Source organism: Apodemus sylvaticus, chromosome 3 (assembly GCF_947179515.1).
Source record: "Apodemus sylvaticus chromosome 3, mApoSyl1.1, whole genome shotgun sequence".
NCBI lineage: Eukaryota > Metazoa > Chordata > Mammalia > Rodentia > Muridae > Apodemus > Apodemus sylvaticus.
This window is the reverse complement of record NC_067474.1, coordinates 123,028,973-123,055,151: the sequence shown is the minus strand read 5'-3', so window position 1 is coordinate 123,055,151 and position 26,179 is coordinate 123,028,973. Positions and strand designations below refer to the sequence as shown.

General features: G+C 53.9%; 1 protein-coding gene across 1 annotated transcript in view; it reads right to left on the bottom strand.

Annotated features, from left to right (window-relative positions):
• Positions 1–672: 672 nt before the first annotated feature.
• The window catches only part of Glis1 (GLIS family zinc finger 1), a 191,884-nt gene continuing 166,377 nt past the window's right edge, over positions 673–26,179 (bottom strand). Inside the window, exons 4-10 of the mRNA XM_052176926.1 lie at positions 21,749–21,910; positions 17,510–17,620; positions 14,110–14,242; positions 7,675–7,831; positions 3,635–3,810; positions 3,146–3,313; positions 673–1,101 (exon numbers count right to left, since the gene is read on the bottom strand). Of these exons, the coding sequence (XP_052032886.1) occupies positions 944–1,101; positions 3,146–3,313; positions 3,635–3,810; positions 7,675–7,831; positions 14,110–14,242; positions 17,510–17,620; positions 21,749–21,910 (1,065 nt within the window). The 3' untranslated portion in view covers positions 673–943. The remainder of the gene's footprint in view (positions 1,102–3,145; positions 3,314–3,634; positions 3,811–7,674; positions 7,832–14,109; positions 14,243–17,509; positions 17,621–21,748; positions 21,911–26,179) is intronic.

The window sequence follows — 26,179 nt, the reverse complement described above, 5'->3', positions numbered from 1 at the left end:
TGGACGCCAGAGACAGGAGATTTGGGCAGGCCATGGTGCTCTCAGGCCTGGCCGCCTCTCCGGGCTGGGCCCATGAGTGAGTGTGGGTTCCCTGGGCTCAGTGCTCTCTGCACCCAGATGGTCTGTGGGGCACCTTTTACCTCTTGCTTTACAAGGCTGTTGGGTCCCTTGGTGTCTTTGACTTGCATATAATACAGTCCAGACAGTGGAGCCAAAGCTGGCTAAGAGCAGAAGGCGAGAGGCTGGCTCCATGATCCTCCCTCCCTCCCTCCCTCCCCCTCTGTATATGTGTGTACACATCATATGTACATATGTATGCATGTGTGTGTATGTATGTATGTATGTATGTGTGTGTGTGTGTGTATGTATATATGTATGTACATATGTATGTATATGTATGTATGTGTCCCAGGGTAGAGGAGCAGAGTCTGAGAGGTACTCAGAGAATCTCCTCCTACCTTGCTGCCTTGGAATTGGCCTGGGTCTGTAAAGACGGACCACTGTATAGGATCAGAGAAGAGGTTTCCATCTCCCAGCTGTACCCAGGGCCTCCTGGGCACAGGGCTCCTCCTTGCACTCTCCTCAGATCTTCTGGGTCTCAACCTTTATGCTGAATTCCAAAGTAGAACCAAGCCTTCATGTCTAGTTTCCAGTTTTTAATGTTTTTCTTGTAAAACCAAAAATATAAAACTTGCAAGGAGGCTGAAAAGAAGTCCTGTACATTGTATATACACGAGGTCTGTGATTTGAGAACCTTAGGGTCAAGGGGCTGTCAGAGGGCCACAGTTCCCTGGCAGGCAGCTCTGAGACCAGATAGCCCTCCAGGTAGGGAAGTGCCCCTGTGGTGTGGCCTCACTGCCCCTGTGGGAAGCACCAGGGCAGATGGCGAGTAGGTGAAGTAGTGTCAGGAGCTGGGCAGGCAGTCACAGCCGCTCTCCTTCCTTCAGGTGTCCGTGTATATGGACGGGATGTGACTCAGGCAGTGGTCAAAGGCCCCGTTGGGGAAGAAGCCACAGTCCTCAGGACCGCTGGGTACCAGGTCTTCAGATGGCTGTGTCTGCAGTGCTGGAGGACACGGAGTTTCTGCCAGGGCCTCGTAGCCTATGGGCAGAGAGCAGAGGGTCAGAGTGTGGGAGGGTGTGTACCAGAGGTTGGGATGTGACCCATCTGGGGTCTCTCCTGTTATGGTCCTTTCATGGAGCCTACAGAGAGGGGTGCTGGTGACCTGGGCGGAGAGGAGACACAGGGTCTTGCACTCTAAAGGGCCCAGGGGATCTGGGAAGACAGGCAGACTGGCTTCCCCAGGCTTTGACTGTGGCATAGATGGAGAGGGAAGAAGGGGGGGAGAGAGGGAGAGACAGAGGTGGTGGGAGGATAGAGGTGGGAGCACTGTGGCTCCTACTCTTAGAAGGCGGTCTCCCTTGTAGAAGGAACTCGGCTCCCTATTCTCCCAGGTCCCCCCACCAGTCTCAAGATGCCTCAAGAGGGGAGCCAGCATTACCGAGACTTAGTAAGTCACCATTATCCCAATTAGGTTAACTTCACAGCAGTTCCATGCCGTGAAAGGGTGGGCTCAGAGAGGGCAGATGTGAAGATCACACTGCTAGCACGTGGGGGGGGGGCTGGCACTTAACTGCGGGTCCACTTGGCTCTAGGGACACCTGGCTTTTCTGGCGGACATGGCGTTTCTGGAGGGGGGGGGGTCACTGCTCAGGGTTCTTGCCTTGAGGCAGAGACCTGAAAGCATCACCCTGTCCAATGTCCTGACCCTGAGCTGCTGTCATGATTTTATGTGGCTTTGGTAAGTGGGCCTCAGTCTCCCATATCTATGAAATGGGTATGGGCTGAAGAGTCCTGAAGCCTTTGGCCCACGTATTTGTTCATTCTGGGACTATTGACATTTTTATGGGAGGTGGCTAGCCACGAGGCAGTCAGATGCAACTGGAATAGGTGCTGTGGACAGACCGGAAGAGGCCCCTCTGCATTCTAATGTCAGACTGCGAAGTTAACAAATCCCCCCTGGGTTGGGGATGGGAGCACAGGGTGGTGACAACCAACAGTATAGGCAGAGTGGGACCCTAATCACAGAGGTGGCCTGCACGCAGCCCTGTCAAGTACATATGTGGCTCACATCTCCCCATAGATGTATGTTCACTGCACTCAGACACAGGCCCATGCACATACAAGCAGAACAACCTGAAGCAGCTCCACATGCTTATGCACACATGTGCATGTATGTCTGTGGACATCAGTACGACATAAGAATACATGCATGTGCCCTGGGTGCTCCTCAGAGTGCCCGGAACCACCTGGGCCAGCCCTACATGCATACAGATGTGCTTTGTAAAATGGCAAGGGAGGACACAGACACGGAGCACATGTGGGAACATGCACACACAGCCAGGCCCCCAGTGATGATGGAGCCACAGGTCTGTGTTTCCTGGCGGCCTCCCTGCCTGGCTCCATGTCCAGTGCCATGGTCCTCTGTCCCCTACTGTGCTGCTCACGGACTACTCAGCTTCTCCTCGGTCTGAGCCTTAGCATCTTCACTAGATCTGGACCCCTGGGGCTGACTTGGGTAGGGGTTGCCTTAGGTAATTCAGAAGGAGGAACTACCCACCAATAGGCTGTCCTGAGTTCTGCTCTGCCTGCTGGTCAGAGCCTGATTCTAGCTCTGGGCAACATGCAGAAGTCCTCCCTGTCCACAGCACCCAGCAGGGTGAGAGCATCAGGTTTCCCATCCCCTGCTCTCTCAGATCTCTGGTCCTGCAGGGAACAGTCATGCCCCAGGCCCTGCCCCTTCCTGCTTCTTTCCTGTGAAGGAGGGATCAGCTGTATCTGCAGGGTCCAGGGCTATGCTGAGCCAGAACTCAGCAGGCGCCCGATTAACACCCAGTATGAAACATCATTAGGACCATAAGTTCCCATCTAATTCAGAGACTCTAGGGACTGACAGCATTTAGATACAGCTGGGCAAAGCTGTGGCAGGAAAGCAGTCATTCCAGCAAGGGTGTACCCTAGCTCAGAGAGCCTGGGCGTCTCCAAGCTTGTTTCTGTTTCTATATGGGACTGTTAGACATGAACTGTGGATAAAGTCCACACAGCCCTGGTAGTTTTCAGGGAAGGGAGGCTTTGGGAAGCTTACCTGGTGCAGATAAAGGTGTGCTGAGGCTGGAGTAGGTGTTGGGTCGCAAGGGGTTAAAACCATGGGCGTCACCCACCAGTCCATCCCTGGAGGCTGCTGGCTCAGTGGTCCGGTAGCAGTCAGCATAGGGGAAGCAGTTCTGGATGGAATGGAAACTGCCTTGGTAGCCTGCAAGAGGAGGCATGGATGGCGGTGACAGACAGAAGCACCCGGGTCATCGGGGACCAGTCCAGGCATTGAGGGTGTGAATGAGGAGAGAGCGCGGGGAATGGGGATAACGAGGCGGTCTGCTACAGTCTGTGGCCGATACTGGAGACCCACAAGAGGGAGGGGTGGCCCTCCATCTCCCAAATCCATCCCACTCATCCAGGCTTTCTCCAACCAGCAGGTCTCTCCTGTCATTATGGCAGGAGCCCAATGTGACCTTGGAACCCAACCTGCCTCCCCCAGGCCCCGTGTCAGTCCTCTGGGTGGTTGAATGCAGCTTACCTTGGGGGCTGGGCAGAGGTGGTGGTGGGCTTTGGAAGGGTGGGTAGGTAGGCTTGCTGGGAATCGTGGAGAATGACTGTCCCCCTGGAGACTGACTCTGGGAGGCTGGTGGCAGTGGTGGGGGACCAAGCCCCTTCAGTGGGCTGACCATGGGTGAAAGGAGACCAGGCCCCAGGCTGGAGAGGACAGAGGACCATGTGACTTCAGGACAGCCAGGACAGAGGCCCGACCCAGGGCCTCAACACCTGCTCTACTTTACAATGCCATGACCATTTATAGCCCCCTGCTACCATAGCTATAGTTTAGTTGAGAACTCGGGATTCAGGTCTGCCAGTAAAATAGGAACAGAGATCTACTGCCTATTGTCTATGGCCTCGGAAATCCACAGACCAGAATTTAAACTTCTGACAGCTTCCACCAGACTGTACCGTGGGATGTTGGGACTTCAGTTTTCCTGTGTTCACCTGACATGCTGCGGTCATCACTATCATGGGCTAAATACCATCCACCTCTGCTGGTGGCCAGCCCTCCACTGTGTGCCACTCTGGCCTTCTGGATGAGGGGGGAAACAGACCATCTGAAGTCTGATTCACTAGGGTCCTTTTTTAGGTCAGGAAACCAAGGTTCAGAGAGGCTGCACAGGCTTTCTGTCCACCTGGTCACAAGGCATTGGCCTCACAGGTTTTGATGAGAGTATAATCAAAAACACTCTATGTGCAGTGTATTTCAGAGAGCCTTGTCCATCTTCCTTCCGGCCGCGTGTCTCCTACTGCATAGCTTCCTATTGACCCAGGGTCAGGCCTGTGCTCTTTGACTAAAATGCAGGGTTTAAGAGAGATGCAGGGTGCCTTGAATGCAGCCATGTTGAAGGACTTTACTGCAGATCCTGCAAGCCAGGCTCCCAACTCAGGTTCCTGAGTTCTACCTACAGGGACGGAAGGATTTTGGGCTCGGGGACTCTGAACCCACACTCAGGCTTGTAGCCTGACAGTGTGCGCATGCACCACAGAGGGGGTGAGAGCAGTAACAAGGTCCCCAAGGCTTCAGGTTGACGCGTGGCATTTCCTGGACCATCTACATCAACGGTTCTGATCCTGTGGGCCATAACTCCAAGGGGTTGCATATCAGATATTTACATTATAATTCATAGCAGAAGCAAAATTACAGTTATAAGATAACAACAAGACAATTTTATGATGGGGGGTGTCACTACAACATAAAGAACTGTATTAAAGGGTCGCAGCACTAGGAAGGTTGAGAACCACTGGTCTATATATAGTAAGTCATACAGGAAATTCAGGACCATGGCTCTAGGCTACCTTGTCAAGCAAGGGACATTATCCTCATCCTCCTACTAGAAGCTAGATTCATGGGGCAGGTCAGTGCCCACTCTGAAGGAAGTAGGACTGAGTAGCAGAGACAGGAGGCCTTGGGGACACACTGGAGGTACCTCCTCTTCCTTCAGCCCAGGCAGCCTGCTCCTACAATCTTGCCGACACACTGCTGTCCTCCACCATTTGAGATGTCACTGTCTGAAGGTCAAGAGCCAAGACCTCACTGTCTCTTTGGATTTAATCTTTCCAACTGTTAGTGTTTCCATGCCGTGGGGGACAGGGTCGCCCTCTGTCCACTGCCAACAGCGAAGGCTGGGCCACATTCTTCTAGCGGATGTCTGGCCAAGATGCGGTATATCAGAAGTTCTTTCCTTCAGAACTGTGGGGTGTCTGATGTACCCCCTTCTCATTGGAGTATCTGAAACCCAGCTACGCCTTGCAGGGAGAGCCAGCCATGGCCTTCTGCATAACCAGAGACCACAAAGGGGCCTTTCTTGTGGCAAACAACGGCCAACATTTACAAATAGGTTCTTTTTGAGTCAGGGTTTTACTGTTTAGCCCAGGCTACCCTTAAATTCACCCACCATTCTCCTGCCTCAGTGCTCTGAGTACTTATTTTCAGGTGTATGGCCAACATGCCCTGCTACAAAGTAGCTTTCTAAACCCCATGGATGGAGTGCAATGCAGAAGCAAGCACGGGTCTGGGGGAGACATGTGCAAGTTCAAGGTTTATTTTCTCTGTCCAGACCAGCCATAAATTCTCCTTTGCCACCTTCACAGCCAGTGAAATTAAACAGAACGCAACTGCGCACAGCTGACACACAGGCTGGTTCGCACCACTCCAATGGCAGGCAAGTCACCTGGAGCCAGGTACCTCTCTGGAGCCAGGCAAGTAACTCCAGAAACACTCAATTGAGCTTTGGTTGAAGTCTATATAAGTTACCTTGGACCTGGCTGGTAGCCCCAGGGCTCCATGCCTTCCTTGTGCAAAGCTGGGAAAGAAACCCACCAAATTTGGTGTCTCCGCTGAGCCAGGGTAAATACATTTGGTCATGAAGTCAGGCCCTCTTAGCATATTTTTGAGTGAATCAGATAATTCTGTCAAGCTATTTAAATGTCCCAGCAAACCGCTGGGGAGCCCCAAGTGGCCAGTCCCTGTTGATTTTGGCAAGCCTGGGAAGCTGAAGGCCTTCCCGCCCATCTCTCCTCTGGGGCTGAAAAAGAAACCCATTCAGGCGAGCTCCAGGCCGTGTCGGCCGTGGGGCCTTCTCTCCAGCAGGCATCCGGAACCCGGGCGCCTGCCGGCTGGGGACAGCTCTCGCCACTCTGCAGACCAGGGGTGGGCGGGCGGGTGGGCTCGGGCCCTGTCTTGTCATCACTCTGCCTCTCGCCACAGGCATTCCTGATGGGTACTTATGCCGGCGGCAGGCGGGTGACGAATGAGGCCAAGCAACCAGCCCAGGCCCTGCCAGGGCTTTAGGCTTTAATGTCGTAAGTTGAGGCTGGCCACTGGCTAAGCAGGTGGCCTGAGATGGGGACAGAAGGGGCAGGGGAGACTAGGGAGGGGACCTGTCCCAGGTGATACAAGCAACACCAGGCACAGTGGGTGTTCCTCCCCACCTTCCTGGAGAAGGGACTTTTAATGCCGTTTATGGAGGAAGAGACAGAGGTTCAGGGAGATACTCAAGATACCAGGTTCCCCTCACCTAGCCAGGGTCAAGCCTGTGCCATGATTGCGATCTGGGATCTCTCTCCATCTGCCCAGCCTTAGCTCAGGCTGCCATCTCTTATCCCAAGCCCTTCACTGCCCCCCATCATGCCGCTGGCCTGGCCTAACCCTTAGGGCACCTCCATCACTGGCTTCAGGTCTGCTTCTGGAGGCTTCTCTCCAGCTCAGGATCCCACCTCACAGTTCCTCTCCATCCCAGCTCTCACCAAGCCTGCCTTTGTCCCTGCTGCTCTTTCCCATACCTGCCCACCTGCCCTGGAGCCTGGCTTAGCACTGCCCCCTGCAGGCAGCCCAGCTGGCCCACCAGCTTCCTTCCTGGGCCTCCACAGCCCTTTCTGCTCCTCTCCCATATGGCTGAACTGTGCAGCCTGTCCAGAGTCTCTTCATACAAAGCCAGCAGTGGCCTAGCACTGGGGCCGGGGAGCTGCTCTCGGGGATCAAGGCTATGCAGCCCTGGGAAGGGAGGGCAAGGAAGGAGGAAGTCACTACTGGTGACACAGTAGGTGGGGATGGGAACTAGGACTCCTTCTGATAATGTAAGAAGACACGGCATATTCCCAGATCCAGCCAATAGGGCAAGGAGCACACTTAATGCAGTGACCCTGTAGACGGCTCCAAGGGTTCCAACGGCACCCAGGTTAGCCTCTCTATGGAAAGTCTGGTATCAAATGCCCGAAGAACCAGGGAGATGCTAGAGGGGTGGGTACTCCTGAGAGCCTGCTTGCAGCAGAATTTTCTTAGAGGCTTCTGAAAGGAAGATGTGGGTAGCTAGAAGACTGGGCACCGGTGGTAGGGGTGTCCCTGGGAGGCACCAGCACCGTACTCAGAAGGTGGTATAGGGCACAGGCCACCGTCAGTGATGCGTAAATGTAGGCTGCTGTCATCAGTACCAACAGATTGTGTGCCGCTCACCTGCCCGTCCACCTCCCACACGAGTGCTCGGGTGTGGCCCCTGAAGACTGGCTTGCCATACATACCCATCCCTGGTGCTCTCAGCTGTGGGCAGAGGGGACAGGTGGTGGTGGGAACCAGTGGTGACCTCCAGTGGGTGGTGCCTGGAAGGGACGTCATGGGACGGGGACAGGATGCCTGAAGCAAGGCCATTTTGTGGGGTGACAGAGCCAGGATACACACCTGCAAGGAAGCAAACACACTTTACTGGGCCTTGGCCACTCGCTAGGGTAAGAACATCTCGGGAGCCATGACTGTCTGCTGGTGGAGAATGACAAGGAGGGCACTCCACCGGGGGCGGTGATGGCATCTCGCTGGTTCAGATCGTGGCTGACAGAGTTGAGGGCACTCTAATGACAGAGGTGATGGTGGGTGGGTGGAGGGGACTGTCAGAGACACAGTGTGGGAAACTTGTTTGGAGTGAGATGCTTCAACTCTACCTTGGGGCTATCGTGGAAAAGCAGGGCATGGCTCTGTATCCCCAGAAGCAGATGGGACCTTAAAATGGAGAGAGAAGCTCGGGGCTTGGTAGAACCTGACAGCGGGGCTTCCTTTGCATAAAGTAAACCTTGCTTCTGCAGACACAGGCAGGCAGAGCCTGGGATCCATCCTGACCAGCTGTAGAGGAATGGCTGGTGGCTGGCCTGGAGGCCGACTCTGGAGGCTCCTAGAAGGCCCACTATGGAGTTATCCAGGCTATGTATCCTGCATGAGAGTTCCACTCAAGGATGGGAGTCACACAGGTGAGCTAACAGACCAAGAGTTCTAGGTCAGTCACATGTTGGTCCAGAGTTCCAGCTGAGGGTCTGGGGACCACAGAGGGCAGCATTGCCAAGGAGCCCCTGTCAGGAGAGGATGGCCCCTCCTCTGGGCACAAGGCCTGCACTTTATCTTGTGGTGCTGGAGATATCTAGATCCCCATGCATGCTAGGCAAGACCTCTATCACGGAGTCACATTGCCAGCTCAAGGTAGAAGGCTTCAGATGCTCCCTACTTTACCTGAAAAAAACAACAGAGCCAGTTTGCCCTTTTGTTTACTTAATATGCTTATCTGAACGGAAATATTAATGTTCTTGAAATCAAGAACATGGATTCTTGCATCAAGGTGACTGGTGGGAGGGCTTTCCCTCAGGGCTGTGCTCTCAGCAGCGCTGGCCAGTCTCCCCCCTGCCAACTGTTACTTCTTAAATGCAGTTCTAGTTGTAAGGGTGTTGGGGTACGGGAGCCCACACCCAAAGTATTTTAAGACCGCTCAAGGTCTAGCCTGGGAACACCCAGGTTTCTTTCTTTCAGGGTGAGCTCAGCTGCTTAGCATTCTAAAGCTATCTCATCCTAGACCGGACACTCTAGCCAGAACCTACAGTAGGCTACTATCAGGGCACTGAGTGGGGCTGGGCCACAGGCTCGAGGCAGTGTCAGGGAGCTATGATGTGGCCCCAACACCTGTAAGCTATTACTATTGATAGCGACACTCTGCCTTGAAGACCAGATGACCTGCATGTGTGACAGGTGACTGTGGCTAGGTAGCCCTAAGAAAAGTCCCATTATTAGATCATCATGCTTGGTAACTATATTTATGTGTCAAGTTTCTCCACACAGCTAACCTGAGTTTAGAAACACACACTCCCTGAACATCATGTTCCAAATGGTGAGGTTGCCTATCTGAAGTGTCTGCACTGGCTGGTACTGTGTCAACTTGACACAGGCTGGAGTTATCACAGAGAAAGGAGCTTCAGTTGGGAAATGCCTCCATGAGACCAGCTGTGGGGCATTTTCTCAATTAGTGATCAAGGGGGAGGGCCCCTTGTGGGTGGTACTATCTCTGGGCTGGTAATCTTGGGTTCTATAAGAGAGCAGGCTGAGTAAGCCAGGGGAAGCAAGCCAGTAAGAAACATCCCTCCATGGCCTCTGCATCAGCTCCTGCTTCCTGACCTGCTTGAGTTCCAGTCCTGACTTCCTTTTGTGATGAACAGCAATGTGGAAGGTGTAAGTTGAATAAACCCTTTCCTCCCCATCTTGCTTCTTGGTCATGATGTTTGTGCAGGAATAGAAACCCTGACTAAGACAAATTAGCACCAGCATAGTGGGGAATTCCTGTGACAACTTGACCATGTTTTGGGGAGGACTGTGGAAGGACTTTGGAACTTTGGGCTAGAAGATCCATTCAGTGTTAAGAGCTCTGCGGGATGTTGTATAGGAGCTTGGAAGATAATGTTGAGAACAGTGCAGAAAATGCAGGCCTGGCTTGTGAAATTTCAGACAGAAGATTAAAGATGCTTATCAGGGCCATGTTTTGATTGTGAAAATTCTGAGGTTTTGGTTAGCTGGGGCTGAAGAATCAGCTGTGATTAACAAGATACCAGAACCACTAAAGCAAACCTTTGTGTTACTGGGACTATTGATGCTGGTTAGCTGGAGCTAAGAAATTAGCGAGGATTAAGAAGAGACCAGCATCAATGAGGTGAAATCTTATTGGAAGTGTTTTCTGAGAGCACAGATACTGTGTTCCAGAGATAGCCACAGTTGTATTTTGTGCTGTGACTGGACTTGGTACTGTGTAAGAGTCACCCAGGTGGTACTGGTTTTGAAGGCATGAAGGGGTCATGAAGAACAGCTGAGACTCGGCACTGTGAGAGGCCATGGAAGGCCATTGGTAAAGGTGCAGCCTTAGATGCAATTAATGGCCCAGGACTGAAGAGGTCAGGCAAAGGAGTTGAGGCTTGGTACCATGAAGAGATGCTTTGGTGAAGCCTACTTGCAGTAGAAGACCCTAGCATATTAGAGATGTCAGAACCATGAGATGACCACCAAGAACAGCAGTGGCAGTGGAGTGGATCAACCTGAACTTTGAGTGCTACAGAGGGCAGAGCAGAAGTGACACCAGCTCTTTGGAGGAGCACAGAAGATCATGTGTGGATCTCAGACATTGGAACAAGAAGCTGTGAAACTGAAGTTGACTTGCGGACCCCAAGATGTTAAAGATGCCAGAGCCACAGGATGCCTGCCCAGGAGACAGAACCTTGTTGCAGTCAACAAAGATGAAAAAAGGAGTTGAAGATCTGAAAACTGTTTGCCATCATACTTTGAGATGCAGAGTTTGGACTTTGCCCATCTGGTTTCCTGTCTTTTTTTTTGTTGTTGTTTTTTTTGGATTTTTTTTTTGAGACAGGGTTTCTCTGTATAGCCCTGACTGTCCTGGAATTCACTTTGGAGACCAGGCTGGCCTTGAACTCAGAAATCTGCCTGCCTCTATCTCCTAGAGTGCTGGGATTACAGGCATGTGCCGCCACCCCTCAGCTGGTTTCTTGTCTTGCTTGGGGTATTACAGTAAAGTGATTGAATGAACCTCAGAAGAGACCTTGAACTTTGGACTTTTAACAATGTTGAGACTGCTATAGGCTACAGGGACTTTTGAAGTCGGACTAAATGCATTTTGCATTATGCTATGTTTAAGTATGGCCCCCATAGACTCATGTTTGAACAAACCTCTGGGGGCCAGGGAGTGGGATGTGATGGTTTGTATATGATTGGCCCAGGGAGTGACCCTCCTAGGAGATGTGGCCTTGGTGGAGTAGGTGTGTCACTGTGGGTGTGGGCTTAAGACCCTCACCCTAGTTGCCTGGAAGTCAGTCTTCTACTAGCAGCCTTTAGATGAAGATGTAGAACTCTCAGCTCCTCCTGCACCATATATCTGGCTGGATGCCACCATGTTTCTGCCTTGATGACAATGGACTGAACCTCTGAGCCTGTAAGCCAGCCCCAGTTAAATGTTGTCTTTTATAAAACTTGCATTGGTCATGGTGTCTGTTCACAGCACTAAAACCCTAACTAAGTGTCCAAGGAGGATCTTGGCTCTACCCTGGTCATTGTAGCCGGCTGATCATGACACCCAGACCCCGGGCAGCCACTGAATACCCTGTGGCTGTCCTCCCCAGGGCTGCCTTGGTGCCTGAGGACCCTACTGCCATGGTCAGCAGTGCTGCCTGTCCTCCTGCCTTGGTCAGGTGGTACCTGGAGGAGAAGGTCGTGGGAGCAGCGTGGTGTCATCCTGCTACTCAGCCTGCCCGGCTTTCGCTCTCCTCAGTACCTCCTTGCCTGCCATCTTGAATCAATTCTGAGGTCCTGACAGCTGGAAAGGCTGGAATGCTGATGGTCCCTCTGCCACGCTGACACCCACTTCTCACATCCTTACTACCTATCAGAGCGCATGCCTGCTGGGTACGTGTCCCCTCCCAGAGCAGGCAGTGACAAGCGTACATCATCGCTCCCTCACCGCCTCAGTTCTGGAATCTTCTGATCCTCCTAGACTCTGTCCCCTGCCTTTGTTGCTGTCCTGGGTGATGCCCTGTCTTTATGGTCCCGGACAGACACATGGCAGTGACGGAGTGTGTACACGGACAGTGGATGGGACGCAAGAATCACCAGACCGTAAGGGCCGTGGAAGTGGGGACTGGGCCTGTAAGCCTCCACAGACCACACCACCTTGGGCTGTAAAGCAGCAACATCAATCATCAGCCATGAGCACTTAACCTCTGGCCTTAACATCTGTTCTCAACTGTGCCTCAGGCGTCTGTATGCAGCCCAGCCCCAGGGAGCGCCTGGCAGGCTATCCTTCCTGTTGCTTGCTGGGTTGGAGAGCCGAGGCCAGTGTCAGTCAGAGCATAGCAGGTATGAAGAACTGTGTGAGGGGCCTTGACAGAGCTTGTAGGAGATATTCCATGAAGAACAGTCTCAGGGGCACAGGGACACAGTCTGGGCTCAAGCAGGTTTCCCCCCCCAAGTGAAGAAGCAGTAGGAAGCAGATATAGGCTCCGGATAGCCATTGGGGTGCATTTTCAGCTTTGTCCTCACAGCAGGCACAGGAGGGGAACCGAGGAAGACTTGATCTCATCCACACTAGGCAGCAGGCAGGCATGATATCAGCCAGAGGCCTTCCTCCTGTGAGTATGTCCTGGTGGATTTGTTTTCTTAATAATGTAGCTTGTAGCTGGGGACCGGATGGATGCCAGTTGTTGAAAGAGACAATTACTGTGGTCCTTGCCCCTCTGTGAGGACAAAGAGGCTCCTGGGCTGACCTGCTGATGATGATCTAAATGGGTTAGTTCTTGCTTGGTGAGTTCTCTCAAGGCAAACACATGGCGGCTGCAGGACCCAGAGCCCCAGGCAGCTGTGCCCCCATCAGTGGGAGCCCTCTCTGGAGTCCTCAGCTTGTGGTCCCGGCAATGAAGAAGAAGCCCCTTCCTGTCCCTTCCAGTCCTGCACTTTTGGGATTTGGGGTACCTAGCTGGGGTATGTGCATACCTCCCTCCTTGTATGCACCTTGGGGCATTCTCACACAGTAGGCCTCCAGAAGGGTGAAAACCTGTTCTTCCAAGGCTATGTGGTAAGGGTTGTGACATATTTTAAAGTCTGATATTACTTCAGTGTTGGGGGAAAGACTATAATTAGAAAATAAAAAAAATGGTTTAAATGGTTGGGGTAATTCAAGAAATCCCAGAGGGCAACTCTCTGCTCTGAGGCTGTGGTTTCCTCAGGGGTGGAAAGCACAGCCCGACAACCTCCCACTGAATCTAAAGGCCATGATGCCCACAGCTGGGCAGTGTTCCCAAGCCACGAAGCCAGGATTCCCGCCATGGCCCGAGGGCGCCCTGCAGCCAGCAGCTGCTGTTCTTGCTGGACCACTGGCTGTGAGTGTTGCCCAAACGGGCCTTGAGGGTCAGGCCCAGAGAGCCTGTGCTGGGCCACAGCTCTGCAGTGCGTAGGCTGTGCTTTGACTGAGTGGCCCACTCCTCTCAAAGCCTCAGCTTTCTCTTCCGAAGGAGTCTGGGCACTGAGCAAGACCTCAAGTCCAGACTGGGCTGGTCGGGAGCTTCTTGGAGTGCCTCACAGTAGATGAGTCGTGCGTAGACGTGCCACAAGGAAGAACTGGCTTACACTTGGAGGGGTAGACTCTCTCCACAGTATTTCAGACAGTATTCCCAAGTTGGGTGCTGCTGACTCTGGGATGAGGCAGACTCGGCCTTCTCCAGAGGAGTTCCCTGCCACAGGCTGGTGGGGAGACAAGGGAAACTGACAGTCCCAAGGAAGACTTCCTAGAGGAGGGGACAGGGAGGCAGGTTCTGAGAGCAGGGTAAGAGCTATCATGGTGAAGGAAGAGGTGGAGAGGGCTCACTGAAGTGAGGACAGGTAGGTAGGTACTCAGAAGGCATCGGGAGGCCTCCAGTAGACAAAGCAAGAGTGGGCGCCATCTATGGCAATGGGGACTCTACCTACTTAGAAGAGCTAATTGTAAGAAGACATCCTTTGAGGGTAGAAGCAACAGAGTCCAGGAGACAACACACCCTGCAATGAGCCTTACCCATGTGCTCTTGGCTTGACAGTGTTCCAGAGTCCTCCTGAGGGATGCTTGGCAGAGAAAGGGCCCACTGGCTGTGCCCTGGCCCTGCCTTATGCGAACATACCTGGGAGGAGCTCCTGGTTCAGGGTTTGGCTGCCCTTCCCTCTGCTGGCTGGCAACGGTGTGGATGCTTGGAGTTGCTGCAGTGCCAGACACTCAGACAGAACGTCGGCCTCTGGATCAGCACCTGTGTGCATCTGGGGAGCAGGAGGTGAGGAAGTGTGTTAGGCCACCTGCCCACAGGTACCCCTTGCCGCAGGGGGACAAGGCAGGAGAGGCGGCACCTTCTTTGCTATTCTGGTTTCCTCACTGGGAAAGTGGGCTGGTGGACACTATAAGGTCTTCCGAGATGAGAAGGCAGCCCAGGATTTGATGTGCAAGGATTTCACTAGAGGCTGTTCCTAGGAGGAAGCTACGCCAGAAAGGCTGGGCATACCTTTAGCCCCCTGAGCCAGGTTAGGAGGGAGGGGAGCCTCCCAGGCTCGAGTTGGGGTCCTGTGTCTCTTGGGAAGGGTCTCCTTGTGGTCCCTGAGGGATCAGCTTTAGAGGTGTGGGCTCAGCATAACCAGGGAGGGATGGTCAGGTGCACTAATGGGCCTTTGTGGCTCCCATCAGAGGAACCTGTGGAGGTAGGAGTGATGTTGCTTAGCAACCGTCCCTTCACCCCTTGCTCCCTCCATCCTCCCTGTGACTCTGAGGGACAATGGGCAGAATTCAGGGTTGGTCCCCAGCTGCATGCCACCTTCTTCCCTGTGTGTCAGAGGATAAATAACTGTTCTGGGTCTCACACACCTTGCCTGTATTCTGGAGCTGTGACTGCCTCTACCATTGCAGCCATGGCTGGTAGTGAGGCGATGACTGAGAAGATGATTTGTGACTCACTATGTGTAGGGTTGGCTAGGCTCCAGCTGCATGACTCCCAGTGGACTGCTGTGTAGACCAGAGCTGTCTGGCTAGCAGCAAAGCTTGGCTGGGATGATCTGGTCAACGACACCTAGGACACCTGGGAGCGTCTATACTTCTCCAGGTGGAGCTAAGGCAGACAGGCTGGGGCTCTCAAGACATGGGGTGACAAGGGGACAGGCACCTGCATGGGAGGTGACCCTTCTGCGGGGGAATCCCAAAGTTTAGCAGTCAAGAGTCAAGGTTCTGTCCAAATGCTCACTTTACCAGGTCAAAACAGGTGCTGAGGAGGCCAGAGCCCTGCCCGTGTTCTGGGGCAGCTGAGAGTGAGGCCCGCGGGCTTACCACCTTCCCAGGCCGAGGTTGACCAGGTGGGGAAGGCATGCCAGTCTCACACTGGGCTCTCAGCGTCTGACCCAGCAGCTGGTTTCCATGTAAATGAAGTTTCTGGCAGAAGAGGGCTAAGGCATGTTCTTGCAGACCGCAATGCCGATTGGATTAGGAACAGCAGGAGAAGAGAATTAAGGAAGAAAAGCATTTCTAATTCTCTCCAAAATGCAGCAGGGCTGCCAAGGGCTTGTCATAATACAAGGGTCGCCTTACCCAGAGAGATCCATCATCCCCGATGGCTCTAATGGATGCTTGTTGTTGGGAAGTTTGCAGATCTGCAGCCCAGGGCCCTGGGGGCTCGATGCGAGCCAAGCACGGGCCTGGGAAAACCAGGGCAGGATTCTGGTCCTCAGGCACCAGTCTGCCGGGGGCAGCAGGTTCCTTGGCACCTAGTTCAGCCTACCGAAGTCTGAGCCATCCCTTGCTGCCCTGAGGCCTCTCTGCCGAGGGCGGTGTCAGGATCTGGCAGCCCAGCTGTCTGTCCTGGGCTACGTGACTGGGTTACTTCACTAACACCCTGAGACTCAGTTTCCATGTCTCTGAAATGGACATAAGCAAAGGTCCACTTGCAGGGTGGCAGTTACAATACACACATTGATTTGAGGAGCCACTGGGTTAGTGGCTTATCCACCATTGATGTGTACCCTGGGGTCCTGTTGTCACCCAGGTCTCAGTGAATTAAAGATGTAATGACATTTGCACCAGCAAGCTGCATGCACGGACTCTACCTTCCTCTGCTCCACCTTTCAAATGGGTCCCCAGTGCCTCCAAGATGGAGACCCCTGGCCCTGCGATCCATCTCCATCATGGGGTTGGTGTGCCCCCAGTACCGCCTCTGTCTGCCCATTCACGGGACAGAAGCCATCTGCTCCATCTGCTATACGCTTCTTACCTAACTGTGTGTAAGTCTACACACAGCTTTGCGGCTTACTTACTGCATGTCTAAGGTCACGCGTGTGGACCACAGTGCCCACTGCTCACACTGCTTGGCCTCTTCATGCCTTTCCACCTTGCTGGTGGTCTCAGGTCGGCTCCCGCCTGTCCTTCACTCTCACAGCCTCTGATGTCTGAGTAAACCCAGCTTCTATTGCCCTCGGGGACTGAGTGCTGCAGGAGGATGCTGTTCTAAGGTAGCCGGCTTGTTCCTTACTTTCTGACCTGGAGACCCCAGGGGCTTACTGCTGGCTTTCTCGTGCAGAACGTCCTCCTAGGTTTTTGGTCCTGGTGAAATGGGCCACCATCATCGATGTGTCCCCTGGGGTCCTGATGCCCTCTAGCCACCAGCTGAGATCCCCATCGTTTTATCCCACGCCGGCAGCGCCACGCTTTCCCTAGCTCCCAGCGCAGAGCTCTTGACTTCCATTTCACTCTGACCTGCCCCTTCTCCACACAGCCCCAGAGGCATCTCAAGGCCATGCTGTTTTGTTTTGTTTTCCCCTCAAGATGTCACTGAATGTCCTTGGGACACAGCTCAAATCTTAGGCAGGGCGTCTAACATGTGGGACTGCCAATCTGTGTACAGAGTACACTGGCCCTGCATGTGCCGTGGTCCTGCCAGGCACACACTCCTTACCTGACTCAGCTGCCCACACCCAGCATGGCAGTGCCCACCCCTTCTATGTTTGTGAATCTGTGCCCTGTCACTCAGTCTTCACCAGCACCCATGGCCCATCCAGCAATTGAGGAACAGGAAACACAGAGGCATGAGGGCCACCATGTGAGGCGTGGAAGACTCACGGTTCTTGGTGCTTTTTTCCTGGGACCTTCTGTTCTCATAAAGATGAGCCAAGGCCCTTTATGTGTGCCAGAGATGACCTCCCTGCTGTCATCATCATATGGCAAGGAGCCCCCTCTTGTCTGCCTCACATCACTGGAAATGGGTACCACATCTTTTATTTTATTCCTGTGATGCCTAGCCCAGGGCTGGGTATCAGTGCCAAGGCTAAGAGTGCCAGTCTTCTTGGGGGTGAATGTCTATCAACTTGAGGCGATAGGGGCAGGGCTGTGGGCTGCTATACTGGATGGGACATGGGCATGTGATAGAGCAGTGTGTATTTACATGTGTGTAGAGAGTGCTGGGCACACAGACATGGGATACTCGGTCTGATGCTGGACGAGTGGCCGGGATTAGAGGTTTCTGCGGAGGTGGGACTGGGCTCGTGGCCACCTACCTTCTTACGCACCTGCTGCTCTTTGGCGGAGTGGGCCTTCACGTGCTTGCGGAGGGAGCTGGGGTCCGTGTAGCGCTTGGAGCAGCCTGGGATCTGACAAGCATATGGCTTCTGTAACATCAGAAGGGAATGAGGGGTGAGTAAGAGGCCACTGCTGAAGGTGAAGGTCCCTATGTGACCTGCCATGGGAAGGGTGAGAGGTCAGGGTATAGATAAGGGGAAGTCACCTGATCTGGGGGAGGAGAGTGCTAGGTCTCCCCGTTCTGCCACCATGTTAGGAGTACAGGCCAGTTGCTTCCTATCTGCACAGGGGGATGAACTGAACCCTATGGGTCTTTCTAGCCCACACTGGCTGTGACGTAAGTGCCATCATAGCACAGCTCTGCAGAAGCAGTATGTGGAGCAGGGGTACACAAGAGGTTGTCCTGGGCAGGAGAATGAAGAGAGGAAGAGGGGATGTCCCAGGGCCAGCTTGGATGACTGCTGTTAGGCTATGGTACTATGGGCCACAGCAAGCAAGGCCCCCCCTCCCAGTAACTGGGGATGGGGCAGCTGACCTCAAAGAGCACGGTCTGGGTGTGCTGTCTGCACGCGCATGGGGCAGACTCATTTCCTATGACCATCCCATTGCCCTGGAAGACCAACAGGGCACTCCAAGCCAGCCCCTTGCTTCTGTTCAGACCCCTGCCTCAGGTCTCAGCCCATCCCCCAGACCCTAATCTCCTCCCATGCAAAGTCCCAGAGTTCTTGTCACAGTGTAGCCATGGTCCTGCCTCTGTGCACCCCTCCATGGACCTCTGAAAGTCAGGATCTAGGCCAGCTCCTGGCACTGACTGGGGTCCCCTCTTACCATTGTCCTTCCTCGTATCCCACAATGCTCCTCCTACCCCAGCCAATCCACATCACCTCCTCTTTACCCTTGCTTTGATCCTGTCTTCTGGATTGACCTGAGATTCCCACAGGCCATGCTGTCTACCTGTGTTGGCAGCCTTCCCACTGTCCCTCTGTGGTACCAGTGAGGGACCCATCTGATCCTGCTCAGGTTCCAGACCAGCGACGGCCCTACGTGCATCTCACAGCTCAGGGGCCTTCAGTACTTGGGGCTCCCAGATACTACTGAGGCATGAGGTTCACAGGGCTTCCTATTTGAAGCATGCTGAGTACGTCGTAGCCCTCAGGACTACTTCCTGGAACTGCAGAGGATCAAAGTCTGTGTGTTCCCAGGTGCAGGCGCACGGGCGTGTGTGTTTAGGAAAGGGTACCTCTCGGAGTAAGCCCCAGAGACTGTCATGTCCAGTCAGACACCTAATGGAGCTACCCAGCCCTGCCAGAGGCAGGGGGGCTGGGAGAGGTGCCCACTGTTCAGGTGGGGAGAAGCAGAAAGATGACCATAACCATACCTTGGAGCTGCCACGGAGGTTGCCAGGTTAAAGAATGGAGAACAACAAAAAGAGAGAGACAGTGGTGAGAAGCTGACTGGGCCAACAGGAAGGCAGGGGATGGAGAGGGAGGCCTGCCTGGGCCTGCCCACCTCCTGCTTCAGCATGCGAGTCCCACACACTCACACAGCCCCTCATGTGAGACCCAACCTCCACTAACACACACACACACACACACACACACACACACACACTCTGAGGGGCCCTACCCAACCCCAGAACACTCTCCCATGAGCCCTGCCCTGCCCCTGAGCTGGCTGGCCCCAGGCCTTGTCCCTTGGGAATGCTGATACAAATCCACATGCTTTGGTCAAAAGCACACAAACAGCTCTGTGTGGCAGGCACACTCGCCTGGAAACGGGGCAGCAAGGCCCATCTTTGTGTTTGTTTTTCCAGGGCTTGACGTGTATCGAACATTCCTCAGGCCCAGCTCCTTCGAGCCCTCAGGAAACCCCGTGGCTATCCCAAGCTACCAGCCAAACCCTAGGCCCGGAATCCCCATACAAGCTCCAAGGCTGGGCTTGTGTTATTCCTGTCAACAAGACTACTCTCCCTTGTCTGTACAGAGAGCTCTATCAGCTGGACATGGAAGACATTCTGTCTCTGAAGGCTTCCTGGGCGCAGCACTGCTAAGCACTGGCCACTCGTGGTTCCCTCTGAATCCCACACCCACCTGTGAGAATTGCCCCAGATCTACAGAAAATGTCATAGCCAGCAGGTGTGTGTGCATCTCTGTCCGCGGACTTCCTTTTTGCATGCAGTCCTCTTATTGGTCATCTCAGCTACATACCCTCTATTCTTACCACTAAGAAAAGTGGAGTACAGGAGGAAAGGGGGTTCTCATCTGAGCTTTCTGACAAGAGGCAGTACCAAAATCAGAGCTGCAGCCTGCCTTCTCCAATCTATCCAGAGAACTGCCTTCTGGCCGTGGGCCCTGTGCTCTCTGATCCAGGGATAGCTGGGACTGAGGCTGGGTCTCTGTGAAAGGTCTGTGTGTGAGCCTGACCCACTGCTGACTTGAGGGGTGCAGGCTAGGACATGGTCTAACAACAAGGGGCTGCCCATGCTGTCTGGGCAGAGAGGTGGGGCTCTTAGATAGATGACGGCCTGGGGTAACCCTGTGGGTTAGTGTGAGCCTGACCTTCAGGGGCTATGTTCACTCATCAAGTGGGGCTGGGAAGTGCAGTAAGGGCAGGGGTGAGGAAGGACCCGGAAACTAGAGAGGCCATGGGGGCACGCCCCAAGCCTGGGCAGAGGCTCGCTGTTGGAGGCCTTGTGGCTTCAAGACAAATCTAGGGGTGCTGTAGTGCAAGCTGCATCTCTCAAGGGCAAGTGCCACACCCCAAGGCTGAGGTGACCGAGGAGAGGGACTTGGAGGAGCCACAGATGGCTTCAGGGCTCAGCCACTGACAGTGCAGTCGCTAAGAGGAGGGAAGTTAAGTTTGAGTTGGGGACAAGGACTATTCCTTGCCATTCTGTCCCTTCTGCTTAAATACAATCCTTCAAGCTTTTCCAATAAAGAACCTTGGGCCCAGCCAACTGTACATCTTGCCTGACCTTGACACAGGTCTGACTTGGGTCTCGACTTTGCCTGAACTGTATCAGGCGTGTGACAGCATGGGGCTGGAAGCGGGGGGGGGGGGTGAGGGACGGGGGCGGCACAGTCCAGGGTCTATCCTGGTTCCAAAGTTTCCTGTGACTCCCCCTCTCCCCCGCCCCCGGGGTTCCCAGCTGTGAGGTTCAGGGCTGGGACTGGAGGGCTATCTTCTCAGGTTTGACTTCTACTGTATTATGGCTTCCAATTTGTGTGAATAGGTCAGTTAGCCCCTGGGGTCCCCAGTCCCTCATCTGCATACTGGATGGGATAGGTTAATCTATCGAGTGGAGCCTAGCTCCATATCAGCTCCCCAAACATACGCAGCAGAGCAGAGAACTGCTCTCAAGTCCAAACGTGGGTTCTTCCAGTGGACCTCATCCTTGTACTACACACAGGCTTGGGATCCTCCCAAGACACACGCAACTTTCCCTGTGAGGCTGGCAGGAAGACTGAGTCTGCCACCTCTGCCAGAGTTAGCCATGCAGTCGTAAGCACCCACAGGACCCCTAAGCCCACATGGATCAGAGACCTTGGTAGCAGTGTAAGGACATCCTGGAAGTGCTGTGCTAACTGCTGATGTCCTCACTTGCACAGGGGAAGTGTGGAGCGACCTGGGACAGAGCTATGGGTCTCTCTACTGGACAAATGAGCAAGGGCAGGGAGGTGGCAAGAGACGCAGCACTGGATTGTCGGCTGCTATGTCTGGGTCTCGCGTGTCACCAACTACAGCTCCTTAAGGGAGAAAGATAGCCTTAGAGAGCCTATGCATTGTCCCCAAGTGAGGAGGGGGAAGAGCAGGAAGTGTCCCGCTCAGGATGTAGATGTAGCTGGTCTGCCAAAGAAAGTATGTGGGGGAGAGCACCCACTTCCCCATCAAGGCCCTGGGGCCTGGACTGGTACCCATGGGCCAGGTAGGGTAATCTCAACTGGAGGTTAGATGACCGTCACTGAGGATATAATGGCTATACCCAAATTATTTGTGTTTGCTACAACTGGAGGATGACGGGGAAAAAAATCTATCTACTTAGTGGAAAGGAAGCCTACTAATTATCCCACAATACAAAGAACATGCCCCACCCACACCTGCCGGGAGTTACCTGCCCTGTGTGACAGAGCCCACAGGTCCAGGCAGAGGCTCTGCCTGGAGAGTGGGGTCTGGGTACAGCCCTGTTCCACCCAAGCTCCACATTCAGGCCTACCTACCGTGTCGAGGTGGGTGCGCTGGTGCTTGGCACGGTCGCTGGAGTTGCTGAAGGCCTTCTGGCAGCCTGGGTGCTGGCACAGGTATGGCTTCTCGCCCGTGTGGCTCCGCAGGTGGATCTTCAGGTTCTCCAGACGGGAAAAGGCTTTACTGCAGCCTTCGAACTGCAGGAGAGGCTGATGAGGAGTGCCCTCAGCCCCGAGGGCACACCCACCTAAAGACAGCACCCCTACACATACCTGGCCCCGCCCAGCTACTTGCTGCCCCCCTCCCCAAGCCTCTGGGAGCATTGCCCCTGAGAAGTGTTTAGGGGTAAGAAAGTGGCCAGACTTACAACTGCCAGGGCAGGACAAGATGACCTTTCTGCTTTTGACCTTGGGAGTCACAACCCACACATGTACCAGTTGTCACCAGTTGTTAGCAAATCCAAGGCAAGCCATGTTGGAGTATAGAGCCCCAGAGAGTGGGAGGACTGAAGGGCTCCATCCCTGAGAGGTTCTGGGGTGCCCTGGGCCCTTGATGAATCTGTACCTCTCCACAGGTGAGGTTGTGGCTCTCCATCAGGGATGAACAAGAAGGGCAACGAATGGCAAAGGGCGCCATCCTTGATCACCGCTGTGAGACCAATATCCATGCATGTACACTGAAGTGTCACTGGGTCACACGTCATTTAACTGTCCTATGCCTACCATCTAGGACACTGCTTGCTAGGTACTGGATATGTAGTAGACGCAGTACAGCTGTTAGGTTCCTGGCAATGAGTGTGTGAAGAAATGAGTCACAGTGGGGACAGGAAGAAGAGTATGTGGCCTCCGTCCACCCTGCCCATCCTCCATGGCCTCAATTGTGTGTCCCCACAGCCCCTGCTGAGCCCAGACCTCTCTTCCCTCCTTTTGACTTATGTACGTCCTCGCTGCCTCCTGCCCTGGTCTCCACACAGCTGCCCTGGAGCCCTGACATACCGACTCCACGGGCCCCCTCCTCACAGACCTGCCACCTAGCATTCTGTTCTGTGGCATTCTCCCACCTGCCTGCCTCGCTGCCTGGCCTCCTCTAGCAGGGGGCAGTTTTCAGCTTTTGTTTATGTCCCCCAGCAAGGAAGGACATCTCTCCTGACCATCCAACAACCTCCTGATCAGCCTTCAAGGTCCAACTCAGAGGCTGGCTGGCTGGGTGAACGAAGCTGCAGACTCCAGCCTTTGGTGCAGTGTCACCTACGGCCCTGCCCACACCAGCTGGCCATCCGGGGATCTGTGTTTCAGAGTGTGGTGGAGATCCACACTGGCTGGAACCTGCAGTTCCAGCATGGTGCTGGTGTTCAGTTACAAACCTCTGAAACATGTGACATCAATGTCCTTGTCTCAAAAACATTGGGAAAGTGAAGTTTCCTGCCCAACCAAGATCACAGCAAAGACAAAGCACTGACCAAAGGTGACGTCCGAGCCTAGGTGTGGTGACTATGCTTGCTGACTTCCGGCGACTATTGAGGACGGGGATGGAGCCATTGGCTTTCTCCGACAAGTCCAGGGTTGGCATTCTAGCCGTGAACACCTAACCCAGGTTAGAAGCGATGTGACTCCAGCCCCTCTGCACTAGGTCCTCCTATGCTACAACAAGTAGCGTGAGACAGAAGGCCATGTTTCCTGAGGGCTAGGGCGCCAAAACAGCTCTTCTACACCCTCCTCTAGACTTCCCTTCAAGGAAGGAAGTCACTGAAGGATCTGTGGTCTCTGTCCCTCTTCCCTGGGCTGCCATGCATTCTTTAATGCCTTTGCCACTTGAAAGGTGCAGTACCCGATAGCAGGTTTGGGGCATCTCTGGAAAAGGCAGAGTTAAGATCCTGAAGCCCATCTGGCTTATGTCCTTGACCTTACAGGGTAGGCAGCTTAATCTAGGGAGGCTCTGGCGATCTCTAGCGTGGGGACATTCATTTGGATGGAGCAGTTCCAGCCCAGGCTGGGTTAACCAGGATGTCCAGGGAACCCACACATGGGTTCTGCCTGCTAGGACGACAAGACCACACAGGAGATATACATGCCATCAGAAAACGTCATAGCCAGACTGTCAGAGCAAGAGAGCTGTAGGCTATGGAAGCACAGATGGGTCCCTTCAGCCAGCCTGGGAACCATACACCAGATGTCTCAGAGTGAGTGAGGACTGTCCCAAGCATGGAGAGACTGGAAGGGCTGTGGAAGACACACACCTGCTCATACCAGCACTCATGTCTTCGCGCATCCCACCGACGCTCCTGGGAACCCATCACCATGACAGCATAGCTCAGTCTACACTGAGCTGACAGAACAGTGGGCCACAAACGGTAGACCGAGGCTCCAGCATATGCAAAGGGCACAGGACCCCCAACAGAGCATTTGTGTAAGTTGTGCCCTGGGGAATGCTGGGGGAGGATTGTGTAGGGAGTCAGAGTTAGGCTGCCCTGCAGCTCAGAGACAGGCTGACAAGTTCACAGTTCACACGAGGGGCAGTGGAGATCATGGAAGGGCTGATCAGATGTATACTCTGGAAATTGGGGGTGTAGGGGAGGGCCAGACACACCCTCTGGGAACTAGAGGAACAGAGTCATATATGAATTATGGAGAATCAGAAGACACAGGGAGGAATGGGGACAGTGCCAGGTATGCATCTAAGAAGCCACCTTTGGCTGCTAGTGGCAAGTGGGACTTGGAGACGAGGCAGGGAGAAGGCAGTTGCTGCAGTCACAGAGGACCACTGAGGCTCCACGAGCAGAGGCCATGGTGGAACTTCCTGTACAGGCATGAGGACAAGGGTCAGATGACAGCCCCTTAGATACCAAGTGCGTCACAGTACATGTCGCTGCTGGGACCAACCTGGGTCTCTAGTTATGAGGCCTGTTGCTTTATCAGAACAAGGAAATCCTGAGTGTGGAACCCTAAGCCGCCAGTGTCTCCCTGCTCACCAGCAACGGCCGGTGCCAAGTCAAACCCTATATGACGAAGGACCCTGGGCAGCTTTTCTCAGCATCCACTTTGGCCCTCAGTTTCTTACTGACTGGTTTAGGGAAAGGCTGTTGAGGGACACCAATAACTCCCAGCTGCGTGAGGGCTCCGATTTTGCGAGAGTCTGTCAGACTCTCGGGATCGTTCCCGCCAGGGCTTCAGAACACCTGCTTCCCCATCCGTGCCTTTGTTCAGACGGTGTCTCTCCCGGGAAGGCTTCCCTCCCCACTCTGACAATTTAATGTATACATTTTTCAGAGATCCAGGATCTATGTCTTCCAGGATGTCTCTCCCACTCCATACAGCCCACACATCAGCTGTGGAGAGATGACTCGGAACTTGCCAAGAGTCTCCATCCGGAAAGGCCTTTTCTTATATGTTCACGAGGCCTCGGAGGCCCTTTCCCTCTTCCCCCCTTAGCAAATGCGTGCCTTTGTTGCTTAGGCATCACCTCCTAGGAGAAGCCTTCCCAACCCTACTTGTGATTGTGGTGGAAGGGTTTGTGTGCTGGGAGTGGCCTGTCAGGTGAGGTCAGAGACGGAGAAGAGGCTGGGAGTGACCATGGGGTCAACACTTGTTGTACCTAGCTCCAACGGGCCTGGTGCTGCCACAGGAGGCTGTCCCCACGGCCTTCTGAGTATGTATAACTCTACTTAGCCAGATGAGGGGCTGAGACTCAGCGGCACAGAGCACACTGATTACAGATGTGGCCTCTGCTACAGACTATCCTCAAAACTATTGGCTGCTCACTTCCTGAGTGATCCCAGGCAAGTTCCTCAGCGGGTCTCAGTTTATCTGTAAACTAGAGTAATGGCACTAACCTTACCGGATGGGAGTCCAAAGTGAAATAACACACAGCAAGTTCTGATCTTGTTACTGTTGCTGCTGCTTAAGGTCCCAGAGCAGGTTAAGTGGAGGTTGGCCTGAGGCAGTCTCTGGCCTGCTACACCTCTAATAGAGCTGTGCATGCATATGTGCATGAGTCTGCCTATCTGTCTTTCTGCCTGCCTGCCTGTCTGTCTGTCTGTCTGTTTGTCTGTGTCCTCTTACTTCCCCCTACTCTTTCTTCTTCGTACTCTTCGGCCCCTGTAGCCCACACCTGGCTAACCCTCACCATACTCTATCTTCCAACAACAAAGGCCCAAAATACCTTACTGTCCCACATAGAGCAGTAGCTGCTGAGAGCTCTAAGGGGCAGAATGTGGGGGCCTTCCCGTCACAGGGCTGGGGGTTACCAAAGCCTTCCTGAGGCCTGAGGCCTGAGCCCTGATGCCTGGGTTTCACAAATGAGGTGCCAAGAAACTCATCTCAGGGAGAGAGGAGGCACAAGCACTGGCAGTCTGAGCTGGCAGGGGTATTGGGGTTCTAGAGAGCCAAGGAGCAAGCGGCAGGGGAAGCAGAAACTGGAGCTGGGGACGGCCTCTGATCACACACACATGGTGGAGCAAGTGAGCTCTG